The sequence below is a fragment of the Cuculus canorus genome, chromosome 2, assembly GCF_017976375.1.
Source record: "Cuculus canorus isolate bCucCan1 chromosome 2, bCucCan1.pri, whole genome shotgun sequence".
NCBI lineage: Eukaryota > Metazoa > Chordata > Aves > Cuculiformes > Cuculidae > Cuculus > Cuculus canorus.
In genome coordinates, this window is record NC_071402.1 from 1,624,704 (window position 1) to 1,643,540 (window position 18,837).

The following is an 18,837-nucleotide window of genomic DNA, read 5'->3' on the forward strand; positions in this document are numbered from 1 at the left end:
GTCATTTTGTTCCCAAATGGGTCATTTTGGTCCCCAAAGGGGTCATTTTGTCCCCAAATGGGTCATTTTGGTCCCAAAAGGGTCATTTTTAGTCCTCCAAAGGGTCATTCTGTCCCTAAATGGGTCATTTTGGTCCTCAAAAGGGTCATTCTGTCCCCAAAAGTGTCATTTTGTCAACAAATTGATCATTTTTGGTCCCCAAAACAGTCATTCTGTCCCGAAAAGGGTCTTTTTTTGTCCCCAAATGGGTCATTTTCATCCCCAAATGGGTCATTTTGGTCCCCAAAAGCATAATTTTGTCCACAAATTGGTCGGTTTTCGTTCCCAAATCGGTCACGTTGGTTCCCTAAAAGGGTCATTTTGGTCCCCAAGACCCCTCCTGTCCCCCCCATTGTCCCCTTGTCCCCTCACCTGGCCACTTCCAGGATGTCCTCGTCTCCCAACCGGTTCCCGGCAAGCGTGAGGTGGCTCAGGACGCTGCCTTCCTGCCGGGATGGACACACCGGGATCGGCACAACCGCGACGTCAAGGTGTCCCCCTCTATCCCAATATCCATCCCCGGCTCTCACCTGCGCCAGGAATTTGCCGAGCGCCGCGGTGAGAAGCCGAGATCCCGGCACGGCGACGGCGCTGAGTTCCAACCGGATCAAACTCCGGCACGAGACGCTACCGAGTAACCGCTCCAGCCCCGGCGTTCCAAGGGTGTTCCAAGATAGCGCCAACGTCTTTAGCCGTGAGGCTCCTGGAAGCGAAGCCGGTGCCGGTCAAGAGCCGTACGGCAGCCGGTGGTACCGGAGAAGAGATGCCGGTGCTTACCGGGAAGGATGAAGGCATCGGAGAAGCCGCAAGCTTGGATACGGAGCGCGGTGAGCGCCGGACACGCCTGAAGGAGTTGCGCCAATGGGCGGCAGCCGGCGTCGCCGAGAGGGTTGAGGCTCAGGTCCAGCTCTTCCAGGCTCTGCCGGGAACGGAAAAGGGATTTGGGGAGTGGATAAAGGGATTTGGGGGAGGGATAAAGGGATTTGGGGGAGAATAAAGGGATTTGGGGAAGGGATGAAGGAATTTGGGGAAGGGATGAAGGGATTTGGGGAAGGGATAAAGGGATTTGGGGGAGGATAAAGGGATTTGGGGATGGATAAAGGGATTTGGGGATGGATAAAGGAATTTGGGGGAGGATAAAGGGATTTGAGGGATGGATAAAGGGATTTGGGGGATGGAAAAAGGGATTTGAGGGATGGATAAAGGGATTTGGAGATGGATAAAGGGATTTGGAGATGGATAAAGGGATTTGGGGAGGGATAAAGGGATTTGGGGGAGAATAAAGGGATTTGGGGGAAGGATAAAGGGATTTGGGGAGTGGAAAAAGGATTTGAGGGGTGGAATAAGGGATTTGGGGGAGGGATAAAGGGATTTGGGGGAGGGATAAAGAGATTTGGAGGAGGGATAAAGGGATTGGGGGGAGAATAAAGGGATTTGAGGGAGGATAAAGGGATTTGGGGGAGGATAAAGGGATTTGGGGGAGGATAAAGGGATTTGGAGGAGGAATAAAGGGATTGGGGGGAGAATAAAGGGATTTGAGGGAGGATAAAGGGATTTGGGGGAGGATAAAGGGATTTGTGGGATGGAAAAGGGATTTGGGTTACACTTAAAGGGATTTGGGTGGATAAAGGGATTTGGGGCATGGAAAAGGGATTTGGGAGGTGGATAAAGGGATTTGGGAGGTGGATAAAGGGATTTGGGGATGGATAAAGGGATTTGGGGGTTAGAAAAGGGATTTGGGGGAGAATAAAGGGATTTGGGGGTGAATAAAAACATTTGGGGGAGGGAGAAGGGATTTGGGGGATGGATAAAGGGATTTGGAGTTGGATAAAGGGATTTGAGTGACGAATAAAGGGATTTGGGTGATGGAAAAGGGATTTGGGTTACGGGTAAAGGGATCTGGGTGGATAAAGGGATTTGGGGGATGGAAAAGGGATTTGGGAGGTGAATAAAGGGATTTGGGGATGGATAAAGGGATTTGGGGGAGAATAAAGGGATTTGGGGGAGGGATTAAGGGATTTGGGATGGATTAAGGGATTTGGGGGAGGGATTAAGGGATTTGGGGGAGGGATTAAGGGATTTGGGGGGTGGATAAAGGGATTTGGGTGCCGGATAAAGGGATTTGGGGATGGATAAAGCCCAGCCCCGGCATTCCTGATCCCCATCCCACCCCGGATCCCCCCCGTATCTCCTTATCCCTACCTGGAAGGCGCCGTCGGTGCCGGGATTGCCGGGCAGGAGGTTCCGTAGCCCCTGTGGTCCCAAGCGGTTGTTGGCCAGGTCGAGCAGGGTGAGGGCCGGCAGGGTGGCTAGCGTGGCCAGCAGGTCGGTAGCCACCGTGTCCGAAAGCCCACAGCCGCGAAGCCGGAGCTGCCGGAGCGACTCCTGCAGCTTGAGAGCCCGGAGCAAAGGCGGGAGGTGGGGGGGACGCAGGGCTAAACCTTCCCTGAACCCCAATTCCGGGCTTTGCTCCTGCAGCTCCGTCACCTTCAGCAGCAGCGGATGAGGCTCTGCAGGGAGATGGGGGACAGTGGTGGCCCTCGGTGGCCTTTGGTGGCCCTCGGTGGCCATGGGGAGACCCCCCCACCCCTTTGGGGACCCCCTTATCCCACAAGGAGCCCCACACCGGGCAGGGATGAGCGTTCCCACCCGGCACAGGGACTCCCAGTTCTGTCCCCAAGGGGACACAGAGGGGACACGAAGGGGGACAATGTCCCTGCCCTCAATTAGGGGAGGGGACAGGGGGTCTCGCAGGCATAGGATGCCCCAACTTTGTCCTTTAGGGGGCTTTGGTCCCCAAGGGATGATAGAGGGGACAAGGAGGGGGAAGGGGACAGGGAGGGGACAGAGGGGGGACAGAGGGGGTTGGTCCCCAAGGAGCTCCCAAGGGGATAATGAGGGGGTTTGGTCTCCAAGGAGGTGGCACAGGGGACAGGGAAAGGGACAAGGATGGGGTTTGGTCCCCAAGGGGTGACACAGGGGACAGGGACGGGGACAAGGAAGGGGTTTGGTCCCCAAGGGGTGGCACAGGGGACAGGGAAGGGGACAAGGAAGGGGTTTGGTCCCCAAGGGGGTGGCACGGGGGACAGGGAAGGGTACAATGATGGGGTTTGGTCCCCAAGGAGGTGGCACAGGGGACAGGGAAGGGGACAAGGAAGGAGTTTGATCCCCAAGGGGTGGCACAGGGGACAAGGAGGGGGTTTGGTCCCCAAGGGGTGGCACAGGGGACAGGGAAGGGGACAAGGAGGGGGTTTGGTCCCCAAGGGGTGGCACAGGGGACAGGGAAGGGGACAAGGAGGGGGTTTGGTCCCCAAGGGGTGGCACAGGGGACAGGGAAGGGGACAAGGAAGGGGTTTGATCCCCAAGGGGTGGCACAGGGGACAAGGAGGGGGTTTGGTCCCCAAGGGGTGGCACAGGGGACAGGAAAGGGGTTTGGCTCCTAAGGGGGTGGCACAGGGGACAGGGACGGGGGCAAGGAAGGGGTTTGGCTCCTAAGGGGGTGGGACAGGGGACAGGGAAGGGGACAAGGAAGGGGTTTGGCTCCTAAGGCGGTGGCACAGGGGACAGGGAAGGGGACAACGAAGGGGTTTGGTCCCCAAGGGGGTGGCACAGGGGACAGGGAAGGGGTTTGGTCCCCAAGGGGTGGCACAGGGGACAGGGAAGGGGTTTGGTCCCCAAGGGGTGGCACAGGGGACAGGGAAGGGGACAAGGAGGGGACAGGGGCTCCTTACCCACACCCAGGCTCTGGCACGCCCTGCGGTAGCGCTCGGCCAAGGGTGGCAAATCCCAGCCCTGCACCTCTGCCAGCACCTGTGACACCAAAATTGGCAGCGGTGGCACCGATGACAGCGCCGTCACCGTGGCGGGTTTCGGCACGAGGTCCCTCACCTCCTCGTTGCTGCGCAGGACGTCCCGTACGGCGTCTTGGGGTGCCAGGAGGGCCCCCTCCTTCTTCAGCGTCACCCGTGGGAGCAGTCCCAACGCTTGGTAATAGCGCTCGGCCGCCCGCGCCGCCAACCAGCCCACGGCACAGTCCTCGCTGCCGGCAACACCGCGTCACCGCGACACCCCAAAACCTCCCATGTCCCCAAAGCCACCGCCTCAAAGTCACCTCCCACCCCAGCTCAGCATCATCGAGCAATCCCAATGACCAAAGGACACCCCAAAGACCAAGGGACCCCCCGCAAAGACACAGGGACACCCCCTAAAGACACAGAGACCCCCCTGGGGGGTTCCCCAAAACCCTCCAATGTCCCCAAGTGGGGACCGAGCCACCTCCTGTCACCTCCAGGTCCCCAAAGCCACCGCGTCCTTGTCACCTCCCACCCCAGCTCAGCATCATCGAGCAATCCCAATGACCAAAGGACGCCCCAAAGACCAAGGGACCCCCCTAAAGACACAGAGACCCCCCCGGGGGTTTCCCCAAAACCCTCCAATGTCCCCAAGTGGGGACCAAGCCACCCCCTGCCACCTCCAGGTCCCCAAAGCCACTGCATCATTGTCACCTCCCACCCCAGCTCAGCATCATCGAGCAATCCCAATGACCAAAGGACGCCCCAAAGACCAAGGGACCCCCCTAAAGACACAGAGACCCCCCCGGGGGGTTCCCCAAAACCCTCCAATGTCCCCAAGTGGGGACCAAGCCACCCCCTGCCACCTCCAGGTCCCCAAAGCCACTGCATCATTGTCACCTCCCACCCCAGCTCAGCATCACTGAGGACCCCCAGGGACCAAGGGATGCCCCAAAGACACAGGGACCCCCCCAAAGACACAGGGATCCCCCTAAAGACACACGGACCCTTCCCAGGGGGTTCCCCAAAACCCCCCAATGTCCCCAATGTGGGGACCGAGCCACCTCCTGTCACCTCCAGGTCCCCAAAGCCACCGCATCCTTGTCACCTCCCACCCCACCTCACCTCAGTGTCCCTGAGCACCCTGAGTGACTCAGGGATGCCCCAGTGACCCCCCCAAAGACACAGGGACCCCCTGGGGGCTCCCCAAAAACCCCCAATGTCCCCAAGGGGGGACTGAGCCACCCCCTGCCACCTCCAGGTCCTCAAAGCCACCACGTCCTCGTCACCTCCCACCCCAGCTCAGCATCATCGAGCAATCCCAATGACCAAAGGACGTCCCAAAGACCAAGGGACCCCCCTAAAGACACAGGGACCCCCCCTGGGGGTTCCCCAAAACCCCTCAGTGTCCCCGAGGAGGGGACAGAGCCACCCCCTGCCACCTCCAGGTCCCCAAAGCCACTGCATCATCGTCACCTCCCACCCCAGCTCAGCATCACTGAGGACCCCCAGGGACCAAGGGACCCCCCAAAGACCCAAGCACACCCCAAAGACCCAGGGACCCCCCCCCAAAGACACACGGACCCTTCCCAGGGGGTTCCCCAAAACCCCCCAATGTCCCCAATGTGGGGACCGAGCCACCTCCTGTCACCTCCAGGTCCCCAAAGCCACCGCGTCTTCATCACCTCCCACTCCAGCTCAGTGTCCCTGAGCACCCCCAGTGACTCAGGGACACCTCAGTCACCCCACCAAAGACACAGTGACCCCCCCTGGGGGTTCCCCAAAACTCCCCAATGTCCCCGAGGAGGGGACCGAGCCACCTACTGTCACCTCCAGGTACCCAAAGCCACCGCGTCCTTGTCACCTCCCACCCCAGCTCAGCATCATCGAGCAATCCCAATGACCAAAGGACGCCCCAAAGACCAAGGGACCTCTCCAAGGACACAGGGACACCCCCAAAAACACACGGATTCCTCCCAGGAGGCTCTCCAAAACCCCCCAATGTCCCCGAGGAGGGGACCGAGCCACCTCCTGTCACCTCCAGGTCCCCAAAGCCACCGCATCCTTGTCACCTCCCACCCCAGCTCAGCATCATCGAGCAATCCCAATGACCAAAGGACGCCCCAAAGACCAAGGGACCCCCCTAAAGACACAGAGACCCCCCCGGGGGGTTCCCCAAAACCCCCCAATGTCCCCAATGTGGGGACCGAGCCACCTCCTGTCACCTCCAGGTCCCCAAAGCCACCGCATCCTCGTCACCTCCCACCCCAGCTCAGCATCACTGAGGACCCCCAGTGACCCAGGGACCCCCCCCAAAGACATAGAGACCCCTCCAAAGACACAGAGACCCCCCTGGGGGCTCCCCAAAACCCCCTAATATCCCCAAGGGGGGACCAAGCCACCTCCTGCCACCTTCTGGTCCCCAAAGCCACTGCGTCCTCGTCCCCTCCCACCCCATCTCAGCCTCCCTGAGCCCCTCCCGCCGCCCCTGAGGGGTCCCAGGAGCCCCCCAGGGTCCCCCCAAACCCCAGGGACACTTTGGGGGGGAAGAGGGCGTTGGTGACACAAAGAAGGGGGACAAAGCTGTCACCTCTGCGGCACCGGGATGAGGAACACGTTGTCCTGAATCCGAACACGGACACGGAGAGTGGGAATCGCCGGTGGCGTCGCGGCAGAGATCGGCATCGCGGTGGCATTCGGCGTCACCGTAGGGTTCGTCACTGCCGGTGGGGTCCCCTCGTCGTCACTCACGGTGGGATGTGGGATTCCGGCTGCCTCGGGGGTTCGGCATTCCCGCTCCGGTGTCCGGTGTTGCCGGCACCGCCCGGCTGGGATCCTCTCCACCATACGGCTGAGGCGGCTCTGCACGCTCCGGCGTCGCCGCGGTCGGTGCCGCACTGGAGTTGGGACTCGGCCAACGCTCTCCGGCCTCACGATGTCCCTCGATGCCATCACCGCATCCCGGTATTCCCGGCGCGGGCGCTTCCAGCTCCCCCGCGATGCCCCCAAGTCATCTTCCAACCAATCCTCCTCCTCCAGGTACTGCTCGGCCGGGATAAGCGCCGGCTGCGGTGCCGGTTGCCGGCACGCCATGGCTGTGCCATCACCAAGGAGGGATTTGGTGCCACCAAGGTGGGATCTGGTGCCACCAAGGAGGGATTTGGCACTTCCGAGGCTCCGGATAGCGGCTTCGTACTCCTCCACCCCATCCTTGGCCCGTTGCCGCTTCTTCCCCGGCCGTAGCGGTGCCGTATCCGGCTGCTCCGGCTCCACCGGCTGCGGTGTCGCTGGCTCGCCGAGCTCGGCATCAAAGAGTGAGTCGTGGCAGAGCTGTGCCGGGGTGTCGGCAGCGGCGCCGGAGCGCGGAGGGGAACTGGCGTCGCCGTGCCGTGTCCCACCTTGTGCCGAATGCGCCGCCATCTCCCGGAGAAGGCGCTCGGCCGCACGGCACCGCTGCCACGTCTCCTCGTCCAGCTCCGGCCCGTAGGTGCGGATCCAGTCCTCCAGTGTCCCCAGCGGCGTCAGGCCCTGACGGGGACAACGGCAGCCTTGGATCGTCTCCATCCCATCCTGTCCCATCCCAGTATCCTCCCATCCTATCCCGGTGTCCCCATCCCATCCCATCCTGGTGTCCCCATTCCCTGTGTCCCCATCCCAGTATCCTCCCATCCTATCCCGGTGTCCCCAGCCCATCCCATCCCATCCTGGTGTCCCCATTCCCTGTGTCCCCATCCCAGTATCCTCCCATCCCATCCTATCCCAGTGTCCCCATCCCATCCCATCCCATCCTGGTGTCCCCATTCCATCCCATCCCATCCTGGTGTCCCCATTCCTGGTGTCCCCATTCCTGGTGTCCCCATCACATTCCCAGTATCCCCATCCCATCCCATCCTATCCTGGTGTCCCCATCTCATCCTGGTATCCCCATCCCATTCCCACTATCCCCATCCCATCCTATCCTGGTGTCCCCATCCCATCCCACCCCACCCTGGTGTCCCCATTCCTGGTTACCCCATCCCAGTACCACCATCACATTCCCGGTATCCCCATCCCATCCTATCCTGGTGTCCCCATCCCAACCCACCCTGGTGTCCCCATCCCAGTATCCCCATCCCATCGTCCCCATTCCCAGTATCCCCATCCCATCCTATCCTGGTGTCCCCATCCTAGTATCCCCATCCCATTCCCAGTGTCCCTATCCCATCCCATCATCCCCATCCCAGTATCCCCATTCCATTCTATCCTGGTGTCCACATCCCATCCCATCCCATCCCATTCTGGTGTCCTCATTCCCAGTGTCCCCATCCCATTCCCAGTCCCCATCCCATCATCCCCATCCCAGTATCCCCATCCCAGTATCCCCATCCCATCCCCAGTGTCTCCATCCCATCCCATCCCATTGTCTCCATTCCCGGTGTCCCCATCCCATCCCAGTATCCCCATCCCAGTATTCCCATCCCATTCCCAGTGTCCCCATCCCATCCCAGTATCCCCATCCCAGTGTCTCCATCCCATCCCAGTGTCCCCATCCCATCCCAGTATCCCCATCCCAGTATTCCCAGTGTCCTCATCCCATCCCAGTATCCCCATCCCAGTATCCCCATCCCATTCCAGTGTCTCCATCCCATCCCAGTCCCCTCATCCCATCCCAGTATCCCCATCCCATCCCAGTGTCCCCATCCCATCCCAGTATCCCCATCCCATCTCGCCCCATCCCAGTGTCCCCCTCCCATCCGGATGCCCCCACCCCAGTCTCCTCCCCCCATCCCAATTCCCAGTATCCCATTCCCGCTATCCCACCGCGCTGGTCCTGGCGCTGAGGGACGCTCCGCGTCGCACGAGGAACTCGGCCACCTCGAAGTGGCCGCAGGCGAGGGCGTCGTGCAGGGGGGTGACACCGTCACAGCCCGGACCCCCCGCGTCGTCCAGCGCCGCCCCCGCCTCCAGCAGCGCCACCACCACCTCTGGGGGGATACGGACACGGAGAGGATCAGGGATCCGGGGGGGGGATCCAGAGGGATCTGGGGGGGGGGCTCTGAGTGGTTATAGGGGGGATCTGGGGGGGCTGAGAGGGTTTCTGAGGGATCTGGAAGGGGTTTGGGGGGGCTCTGAGGGGGCTTTAGGGGGCTCTGAGTGGTTATAGGGGGGATCTGGGGGGGCTCTGAGTGGTTATAGGGGGATCTGGGGGGGCTGAGAGGGTTTCTGAGGGATCTGGAAGGGGTTTGGGGGGGCTCTGAGGGGGCTTTAGGGGGTTCTGAGTGGTTATAGAGGGGATCTGGGGGGGCTCTGAGTGGTTATGGGGGGATCTGGGGGGGTCCTGAGGGATCTTGAGGGATCTGGAGGGGCTTTGCGGGGGGCTCTGAGTGGTCTTGGGGGGATCCTGAAGGATCTGGGGGGGGTCTCTGAGGGATCTGGGGGTGGTTCTGAGGGATCTGGAGGGGCTCTGAGGGATCTAGGGGGGCTCTGAGGGATTTGGGGGTTGGTCCTGAATGATCTGGGGGAGCTTTGGGGGGGCTCTGAGGGATCTGGGGTGGCTTTGAGGGGGCTCTGAGTGGTTATGGAGGGGCTCTGGGGGGGTCCTGAGGGATCCGGGGGGGGGCTGAGAGGGTTTCTGAGGGATCTGGAAGGGGTTTGGGGGGGCTCTGAGGGATCTGAGGGGGCTTTGAGGGGGCTCTGAGTGGTTATGGGGGGGCTCTGGGGGGGTCCTGAAGGATCTGGAGGGTCCTGAGGGCTCTGGGGGGGCTCTGAGTGGTTATGGAGGGGCTCTGGGGCGGTCCTAAGGGATCTGGAGGGGGTGCTGAGGGGGATTCTGAGGGATGTGGAAGGGGTTTGGGGGGGCTCTGAGGGATCTGAGGGGGCTTTGAGGGGGCTCTGAGTGGTTATGGGGGGGCTCTGGGGGGGTCCTGAGGGATCTGGAGGGGCTTTGGGGGGGCTCTGAGTGGTCTTGGGGGGATCCTGAGGGATCTGGGGGGGGGGCTCTGAGGGATCTGGAGGAGGTCCTGAGGGATCTAGGGGGGCTCTGAGGGATTTGGGAGTTGGTCCTGAAGGATCTGGGGGAGCTTTGGGGGGGCTCTGAGGGATCTGGGGTGGCTTTGAGGGGGCTCTGAGTGGTTATGGAGGGGCTCTGGGGGGGTCCTGAGGGATCTGGTGAGGGGCTGAGAGGGTTTCTGAGGGATCTGGAAGGGGTTTGGGGGGGCTCTGAGGGATCTGAGGGGGCTTTGAGGGGGCTCTGAGTGGTTATGGGGGGGCTCTGGGGGGGTCCTGAGGGATCTGGAGGGTCCTGAGGGATTTGGGGGGGCTCTGAGTGGTTATGGAGGGGCTCTGGGGCGGTCCTAAGGGATCTGGAGGGGGTGCTGAGGGGGATTCTGAGGGATGTGGAAGGGGTTTGGGGGGGCTCTGAGGGATCTGAGGGGGTTTTGAGGGGGCTCTGAGTGGTTATGGGGGGGCTCTGGGGGGGTCCTGAGGGATCTGGAGGGGCTTTGGGAGGGCTCTGAGTGGTCTTGGGGGGATCCTGAGGGATCTGGGGGGGGAGCTCTGAGGGATCTGGAGGGTCTCTGAGGGATCTGGAGGGGCTTTGGGGGGGCTCTGAGTGGTTATGGGGGGGACCCTGAGGGATTTGGGGGGCTCTGAGGGATCGGGGGGGGCTCTGAGGGATTTTGGGGGGGCTCACCCAGGTGCCCGTGGTTGCAGGCCTCGTGCAGGGGGGTCCAGCCGCAGTAATCGCGGGGGTTCACGGGGTGCCCCTAAAACAAAACACGGTTGGGGGGGGGGCTCTGGGGTTGGGGATTTTGGGGGGGTCACCGAGGTCGGGCGTCTGGGGTCCCAGGGGCTGGAGGTTTTGGGGGTCACAGAGGTTAGGGGTCTTGAGGCTCTGGGATAATGGGGGTTGGGGGTTTTGGGGGGTCTGGGATAATGGGGGTTGGGGGTTTTAGGGGTCACGGAGGTTGGGGGTCTTGGGGCTCTGGGATGATGGGGGTTGGGGGTTTTTGGGGGTCACGGAGGTTGGGGGTCTTTGGGCTCTGGGATAACGGGGGTTGGGGGTTTTTGGGGTCACGGAGGTTGGGGGTCTGGGATAATGGGGGTTGGGGGTTTTTGGGGGTCACAGAGGTTGGGGGTCCTGGGGCTCTGGGATAATGGGGGTTGGGGGTTTTGGGGGGTCACGGAGGTTGGGGGTTCTGGGGGTCTGGGATAACGAGGGTTGGGGGTTTTGGGGGTCACGGAGGTTGGGGGTCTTGGGGCTCTGGGATAATGGGTGTCGAGGGTCCCAGGGGTTGGGGGGCCCAGAAGTTGGGGGGTTTTGGGGGTCGTGGGTCTGTGGGGTCCCAAGAGTTGGGGGTCCCGGATCTGTGGGTCACAGAGGTTGGGAGTCCCATGGGTTGGAGGTCCTGGATCTCTGGGTCCCATGAGTTTGGGGGTCCCATGGGTTTTGGGGGTCCTGGATCTATGGGGTCCTGGGGTTTGGGCTTTTTGGGAGTCCCATGAGTTGAGAGTCCTGGATCTGGGGGTCCCAGGGGTTGGGGGTCTGGAATCTCTGGGTCCCAGGGTTTGGGGGTCCTGGATCTGGGGGTCCCATGGGTTGGGGGTGCCATAGTTTGTGGGTTTTGGGGGTCTCATGGGTTGGGGGTCCTGGATCTGGGGGTCCTGGGGTTGGGGTTCCCATGCGGTTGGGGGTCCCATGGGTTGAGGGTCCTGGATCTGTGGGTCCCAGGGGTTTGGGGGGTCCTGGATCTGTGGGTCCCATGGGTTGGGGGTCCCATGGTTTGGGGGTCCTGGATCTGTGGGTCCCATGGTTTGGGGGTCCCATGGGTTGGGGAGTCCTGGATCGGGGGGTCCCAGGGGTTTGGGGGTCCAATGGGTTGGGGGGTCCTGGATCGGGGGGTCCCATGGTTTGGGGGTCCAATGGGTTGGGGGTCCTGGATCGGGGGGTCCCATGGGTTCGGGGGGTCCTGGATCTGTGGGTCCCATGGTTTGGGGGTCCTGGATCTGTGGGTCCCAGGGTTTTGGGGGGTCCTGGATCTGGGGGTCTCATGGTTTGGGGGTCCCATGGTTTGGGGGTTTCCTGGATCTGTGGCTCCTGGGTTTGGTGATCCTGAGGTTTGGGCTTTTTTTTTGGGGGGTCCCCAAATGTTGGGGGGTTTTCCTGAATCTCCGGTGTCCTAAAATTTGGGGTTCCTGATGCTCCCAGAGGTTGGGGGTCCCAGGTCTCACCCACAAGGTCTTAGGCACCCCCCTAGGCTCTCCCTTCATCCCCCTCTTCAAGAAAAATGGGGTTCCCCCCCCCTCCTCATCCTTCCAAAAAAAATGGGGTTCCCCCTCCTCATCCTTCCAAAAAAAAATGGGGTTCCCCCTCAGTGCACCCCCAAACCTGTCGCAGGAAGAGCTCCACGCGGCGCAGGTCCCCCTCGATGCAGGCACGGTGCAGGGGGGTCTCACCCCTCTCATTCCGACGCTCCCACTTCCGGCATAGCGGGGAGGATGGGGGGGTCAAGGGGGGGGTACCCCAAAACCCAGGGACCCCCCCAAATCCCACTTTGTATGTATGGGGGAGCGGAGGAAAAGGGGAGACCCCAGTCCACCCCAATTTAGGGGTGTTCCCCCCTCCTCCCTTTCTAGTTTTGGGGGAGAGAAGCCACACACACCCCAGTTTTGGGGGGGTCTGGGAGGTCCCACTCCAGTTTTGGGGTGTCTGGGACCCCCCTAAAAATTTTGGGGTGCTGTCCCCCCCTCACCTTGCTGAGCCGCCGGCGCCCAACGCCGCTCTTGCCATAACCCTCGAGCTCCTCTTCCTCTAGAAAAGACCCCCCCCTCAATATTAGGACCCCCCCCAAAACACCCCCAAACCCCCCAATGTCTCCACCCACCCCCCCGACACCCCCAAATCCACCTGACCCCCCCAAACCTTCTAGAGACCCCCCCAAACACCCCCAGGACCCCCCCGCAAAAAACCCTGTGTCCCCCCAAAATCCCCCTCCAGAGCCCCCCCAAAATGCTTCAGCACCCCCCAAAAAGCCCTCTGTGACCCCCATAAATCCCCCCCTGAGGCCCCCAATCCCCATTGTGCCCCCCAAATCCTCTCTAAACGCCCCTAAATAACCCCAACCCCCCCAAATCACCCCAAAACCCCCTCAAGACCCCCCAAATCCTCCCTAAACCCCCCTCAACTCCCCCCAATTCTCCCTAACCCCCCCTAAATCACCCCAAAAGCCCCTCAGGCCCCCCAAATCCCCTCTAAATCACCCCAAAACCCCCTAAATCACCCCAAAACCCCCTCAACTCCCCCTGATTCTCTAACCCCCCTATATCACCCCAAACCCCCCTCAAGCCCCCCAAATCCTCCCTAAACCCCCCTAAATCACCCCTAAACCTCCCTATATGACCCCAAACCCCCCTCAAGCCCCCCAAATCCTCCCTAAACCCCCCTAAATCACCCCTAAACCTCCCTATATGACCCCAAACCCCCCTCAAGCCCCCCAAATCCTCCCTAAACCCCCCTAAATCGCCCCTAAACCTCCTCAAGCTCCCCCCAATCCTCCCTAAACCCCCCCTAAATCACTCCAAAAGCTCCTCAGGCCCCCCAAATCCCCCCTAAATCACCCCAAAACCCCCTAAATCACCCCAAACCCCCCTCAACTCCCTCTGATTCTCTCTAACCCCCCCTAAATCACCCCAAAACCCCCTCAAGCCCACCAAATCCTCCCTAAATCCCCCAAATCACCCCTTAAATCACCCCAAAACTCCCTCAACTCCCCCTGATTCTCTCTAACCCCTCTAAATCACCCCAAACCCCCCCTAAATCACCCCCTAAATCACCCCAAAACCCCCTCAACTCCTCCTGATTCTCTCTAAACCCCCCTAAATCACCCCAACCCCCCCCTAAATCACCCCAAAACGTCCTCAAGCCCCCCAAATCCTCCCTAAACCCCTCCTAAATCACCCCAACCCCCCCAAATCACCCCAAAACCCCCTCAAGCCCCCCTGATCCTCCCTAAACCCCCTAAATCACCCCAACCCCCCAAATCACCCCCAAACCCCCATAAATTGCCCCAAACCCCCCCAAATCACCCCAAAACCCCTTCAAGCCCCTGATCCTCCCTAAAACCCCCCTAAATCACCCCAAAACCCCCTCAAGCGCCCCCAAATCGTCCCTAAATCCCACAAATCACCCCAAATCTCCCCTTAAATTACCGCAAAACTCCCTCAAGCCCCCCAAATCCTCCCAAAACCCCCGTAAATCACCCCAAAAGCCCCTTAAATCACCCCAAAACCCCCTCAAGCCACCAAATCCTCCCTAAAACCCCCTAAATCACCCCAAAAGCCCCTAAAGCGCCCCCAAATCCTCCCTAAACCCCCCTAAATGATCCCGAAACTCCCCTAAATCACCCCAAAACTCCCTCAAGCCCCCCAAATCCTCCCTCAACCCCAGTAAATCACCCCAAAAGCCCCTTAAATCACCCCAAAACCCCCTCCAAATCCTCCCTAAACCCCCCTAAATCACCCCAAACCCCCTTCAGCTCCCCCCGATTCTCCCTAACCCCCGCTAAATCACCCCAAAAGTCCCTCAGGCCCCCCAAATCCCCCCTAAATCACCCCAAAATCTCCTCAAGCCCCCCCCATCCTCTCTAAAACCCCCCCTAAATCACCCCAAAACCCCCCAATCCTCCCTAAACTCCCCCAAATCACCCCAACCCCTCCTAAATCACCCCAAAACCCCCTCAAGCCCCCCCAAATGCTCCCTAAACCCCCCCAAATCACCCCAACCCCCCCAAATCACCCCAAAACCCCCTCAAGCCCCCCCAAATCCTCCCTAAACCCCCCTCAACTCCCCCCGATTCTCCCTAACCCCCTCTAAATCACCCCAAAAGTCCCTCAGACCCCCCAAATCCCCCCTAAATCACCCCAAAACCCCCTCAACTCCCCCTGATTCTCTCTAAACCCCCCTAAATCACCCCAACCCCCCCCCAAATCACCCCAAAACCTCCTCAAGCTCCCCCTAATCCTCCCTAAACCCCCCCTAAATCACCCCAAATCCCCCCTAAATCACCCCAAAACCCCCTCAACTCCCCCTGATTCTCTCTACCCCCTCTAAATCACCCCAAACCCCCCCAAAATCACCCCAAAACCTCCTCAAGCTCCCCTGAATCACCCCAAATCCCCCCAAATCACCCCAAAACCCCCTAAATCACCCCAAAACCTCCTCAACTCCCCCTGATTCTCTCCAACCCCCCTAAATCACCCCAACCCCCCCCCAAAATCACCCCAAAACCTCCTCAAGCTCCCCCTAATCCTCCCTAAACCCCCCTGAATCACCCTAAATCCCCCCTAAATCACCCCAAAACCCCTTAAATCACCCCAAAACCCCCTCAACTCCCCCTGATTCTCTCTAATCACCCCAAACCCCCCCTAAATCACCCCAAAACCTCCTGAAGATCCCTCCAATCCTCCCTAAACCCCCCCTAAATCACCCCAAATGCCCCTGAAGCCCCCCCAAATCCTCCCTAAACCCCCCCAAAATCCCCCTCACCGCTCTCCGACAGCTCCAGGTCGCTTTCCTCTTGGCCTTCGCTGTTGTCTTCTTCCTCCTCCTTCTCTTCCTCCTCTTCGTCGCGGCCCCCCAGCGCCCCGAGTCGAGCCTCGGTCTCCGCAGCCCCCGCGGAGTCCCCGTCCCCGCGTTGAACCGCCAGAAGCTGCCGAAGGATCCGCCGCTGCCACGAGGAGGAGGAGGAGGAGGAAGAGGAGGAAGAGGAGGAGAAAAAAGGTGATGAGGAGGAAGGTGAAGAAGTTGATGAAGAGGAGGAAGGTGAGGGGGGAAGAGGAAGAGGGTGAGGAAAGAGATGAAGAGGAGGAGGAGGGGGAGGAAGGGGGAGGAAGGAGAGGGGGAGGAAGGAGAGGGGGAGGAAGGAGAGGGGGAGGAAGGAGAAGAGAAGAGAAGAGAAGAGAAGAGAAGAGAAGAGAAGAGAAGAGAAGAGAAGAGAAGAGAAGAGAAGAGAAGAGAAGAGAAGAGAAGAGAAGAGAAGAGAAGAGAAGAGAAGAGAAGAGAAGAGAAGAGAAGAGAAGAGAAGAGAAGAGAAGAGAAGAGAAGAGAAGGAGGAGGAAGGAGAGGAGGAAAGAGGGGAGGAAGGAGAGGAGGAAAGAGGGGAGGAAGGAGAGGAGGAAAGAGGGGAGGAAGGAGAGGAGAGGAGGAAGGAGAGGAGGAAGGAGAGGAGGAAAGTGAGGAGGAGGAGGAAGGAGAGGATGAGGAAGGAGAAGAGCAGAAGGAGAGAGAGGAGGAAGGAGAAGGGCAGAAGGAGAGAGAGGAGGAGGGAGAAGGAGGAGGAAAGTGAGGAGGAGGAAGGAGAGGAGGAGGAAGGAGAGGAGGAAGGGGAGGAGGAAGGGGAGGAGGAAGGAGAGGAGGAAGGAGAGGAGGAAGGAGAGGAGGAAGGAGAGGAGGAAAGTGAGGAGGAAAGTGAGGAGGAAAGTGAGGAGGAAAGTGAGGAGGAAAGTGAGGAGGAGGAGGAAGGAGAGGATGAGGAAGGAGAAGAGCAGAAGGAGAGAGAGGAGGAAGAAGAAGAGGAGGGAGAAGGAGGAGGAAGAAGGAGAGGAGGAGGAAGGGGAGGAAGAAGGAGGTGAGGAAGGAGAGAAGGAAGAAGGAGGGGAGGAAGGAGAGAAGGAAGAAGGAGGGGAGGAAGGAGAGAAGGAAGAAGGAGGGGAGGAAGGAGAGAAGGAAGGAGGAGGGGAGGAAGAAGAAGAAGGAGGAAAGTGAGGAGGAGGAAGGAGGGGAGGAAGAAGAAGGAGGAGGAAAGTGAGGAGGAGGAAGGAGAGGAAGAAGGAGGGGAGGAAGGAGGAGAGGAAGAAGGAGGGGAGGATGGAGGAGAGGAAGGAGGAGAGGAAGAAGGAGGAGAGGAAGGAGGAGAGGAAGGAGGAGAGGAAGGAGGAGAGGAAGAAGGAGAGGAAGAAGGAGGAAAGGAGGAAGGAGGAGAGGAAGAAGGAGGAGAGGAGGAAGGAGGAGAGGAGGAAGGAGGAGAGGAGGAAGGTGAGGCTGAGGAGGAGGGCAAGTGGCCTCACCTGCAGGACGCGGTCGGCGGCGGTCTCGGCGCGTTCCAGGGCCGAACGCAGACAGGAGCTCAGCTGAGCCGGCGACTCCCCGGCATCGGCCAAAGCCAACGCCACACTCAGCAACGTCCGCGCCTCCTGACGGACAAAGCCACCGCGTCCTTGAGGAACACCTCAATGATGACCTGAGGAGCCACTCAAGGACCTGAGGAGCCCCTCAAGGACCCGAGGAGCCACTCAAGGACCTGAGGATCCCCTCAAGGATCTGAGGAGCCACTGAAGGACCTGAACCCCCCCAGATACGCAGGAGCTCCTCAAAGACCCAAGAAGGAACTCAAAGACCTAAGGAACCCCTCAAGGACAGGATGAGACCCTCAAGGACAGGATGAGCCCCTCAAGGACCTGAAGAGCTCCTCAAGGACAGGATGAGCCCCTCAAGGACAGGATGAGCCCCTCAAGGACCTGAAGAGCTCCTCAAGGACAGGATGAGCCCCTCAAGGACAGGATGAGCCCCTCAAGGACCTGAAGAGCTCCTCAAGGACAGGATGAGCCCCTCAAGGACAGGATGAGACCCTCAAGGACCTGAAGAGCTCCTCAAGGACAGGATGAGATCCTCAAGGACAGGATGAGCCACTCAAGGACCTGAAGAGCCACTCAAGGACAGGATGAGCCCCCCAAGGACAGGATGAGCCCCTCAGGGACAGGATGAGACCCTCAGGGACAGGATGAGACCCTCAGGGACCTGAAGAGCTCCTCAAGGACCTGAAGAGTCACTGAAGGACCTGAGGATGCCCTCAAGGATCTGAAGGGCTCCTCAAGGACCCAAAGAGCCCTCAAGGTCCTGACTCCCCCCAGATACGCAGGAGCTCCTCAAAGACCCAAGAAGGAACTCAAAGACCTAAGGAACCCCTCAAGGACAGGATGAGACCCTCAAGGACCTGAAGAGCTCCTCAAGGACAGGATGAGACCCTCAAGGACCTGAAGAGCTCCTCAAGGACAGGATGAGACCCTCAAGGACCTGAAGAGCTCCTCAAGGACAGGATGAGATCCTCAAGGACAGGATGAGAACCTCAAGGATCTGAAGGGCTCCTCAAGGACCCAAAGAGCCCTCAAGGTCCTGACCCCCCCCAGATACACAGGAGCTCCTCAAAGACCCAAGAAGGCACTCAAAGACCTAAAGAGCCCTTCAAGGACAGGATGAGAACCTCAAGGACAGGATGAGACCCTCAAGGACAGGAAGAGCTCCTCAAGGACCTGAAGAGCTCCTCAAGGACAGGATGAGATCCTCAGGGACAGGATGAGATCCTCAGGGACAGGATGAGATCCTCAGGGACAGGATGAGACCCTCAAGGACCTGAGGAACCCTCCAAGGACCTGAGGAAACCTCCAAGGACCTGTGGAGAGCTTCAAGGACCTGAGGAGCCCCTCAAAGTATTTGAGGAACCCTCCAAGGATTTGAGGAACCCTCCAAGGACCTGAGGAACCGTCCAAGCACCTGAGGACCCACTCAAGGACCTGAGGAACCCTTCAAGGATTTGAGGAACCTTCCAAGGACCTGAGGAACCCTTCAAGAACCTGACGAACCCTCCAAGGACCTGAGGAACCCTCCAAGGACCTGAGGAGGCCCTCAACGACCCGAAGAGCCCCTTAAAGACCTGAAGAGCTCCTTCAAAGACCCAAAGGACCTTCTCAAGAACCTGACGACCCCCTCCCAGACCCCCCAGAGCCCCCCAAGGACCCCCCCCAAGAGACCCAAACCCCCCTGAGATGCCCACAGATCCCTCTCTGACCTCAAGGGCGTTCCCACGATGCAGCGCCAACTCCTGCCGGTAGTGGTGGACGGCTCTCGAGTGGTCCTTCAGGTCCCCGAAGGTGGTGGCCAAGGAGACGTGGATGACGGCCAACTCCTCCGGTGGCCTCACCAGCATCTGGGCGAGGTCGAGCTGCCAACGAGATGTCCCCCTCAATTAGCGAGAAG

General features: G+C 60.0%; 1 protein-coding gene across 1 annotated transcript in view; it reads right to left on the reverse strand.

The window, feature by feature from the left end:
• TONSL (tonsoku like, DNA repair protein) overlaps positions 1-18,837 on the reverse strand; it is a 31,806-nt gene that overhangs the window by 2,649 nt on the left and 10,320 nt on the right. Inside the window, exons 9-22 of the mRNA XM_054060376.1 lie at positions 18,650-18,802; positions 16,872-16,997; positions 15,352-15,532; positions 12,560-12,618; positions 12,196-12,285; positions 10,501-10,573; positions 8,631-8,794; positions 6,421-7,358; positions 3,928-4,078; positions 3,771-3,849; positions 2,242-2,549; positions 817-958; positions 570-742; positions 412-485 (exon numbers count right to left, since the gene is read on the reverse strand). Of these exons, the coding sequence (XP_053916351.1) occupies positions 412-485; positions 570-742; positions 817-958; positions 2,242-2,549; positions 3,771-3,849; positions 3,928-4,078; positions 6,421-7,358; positions 8,631-8,794; positions 10,501-10,573; positions 12,196-12,285; positions 12,560-12,618; positions 15,352-15,532; positions 16,872-16,997; positions 18,650-18,802 (2,711 nt within the window). The remainder of the gene's footprint in view (positions 1-411; positions 486-569; positions 743-816; positions 959-2,241; positions 2,550-3,770; positions 3,850-3,927; positions 4,079-6,420; positions 7,359-8,630; positions 8,795-10,500; positions 10,574-12,195; positions 12,286-12,559; positions 12,619-15,351; positions 15,533-16,871; positions 16,998-18,649; positions 18,803-18,837) is intronic.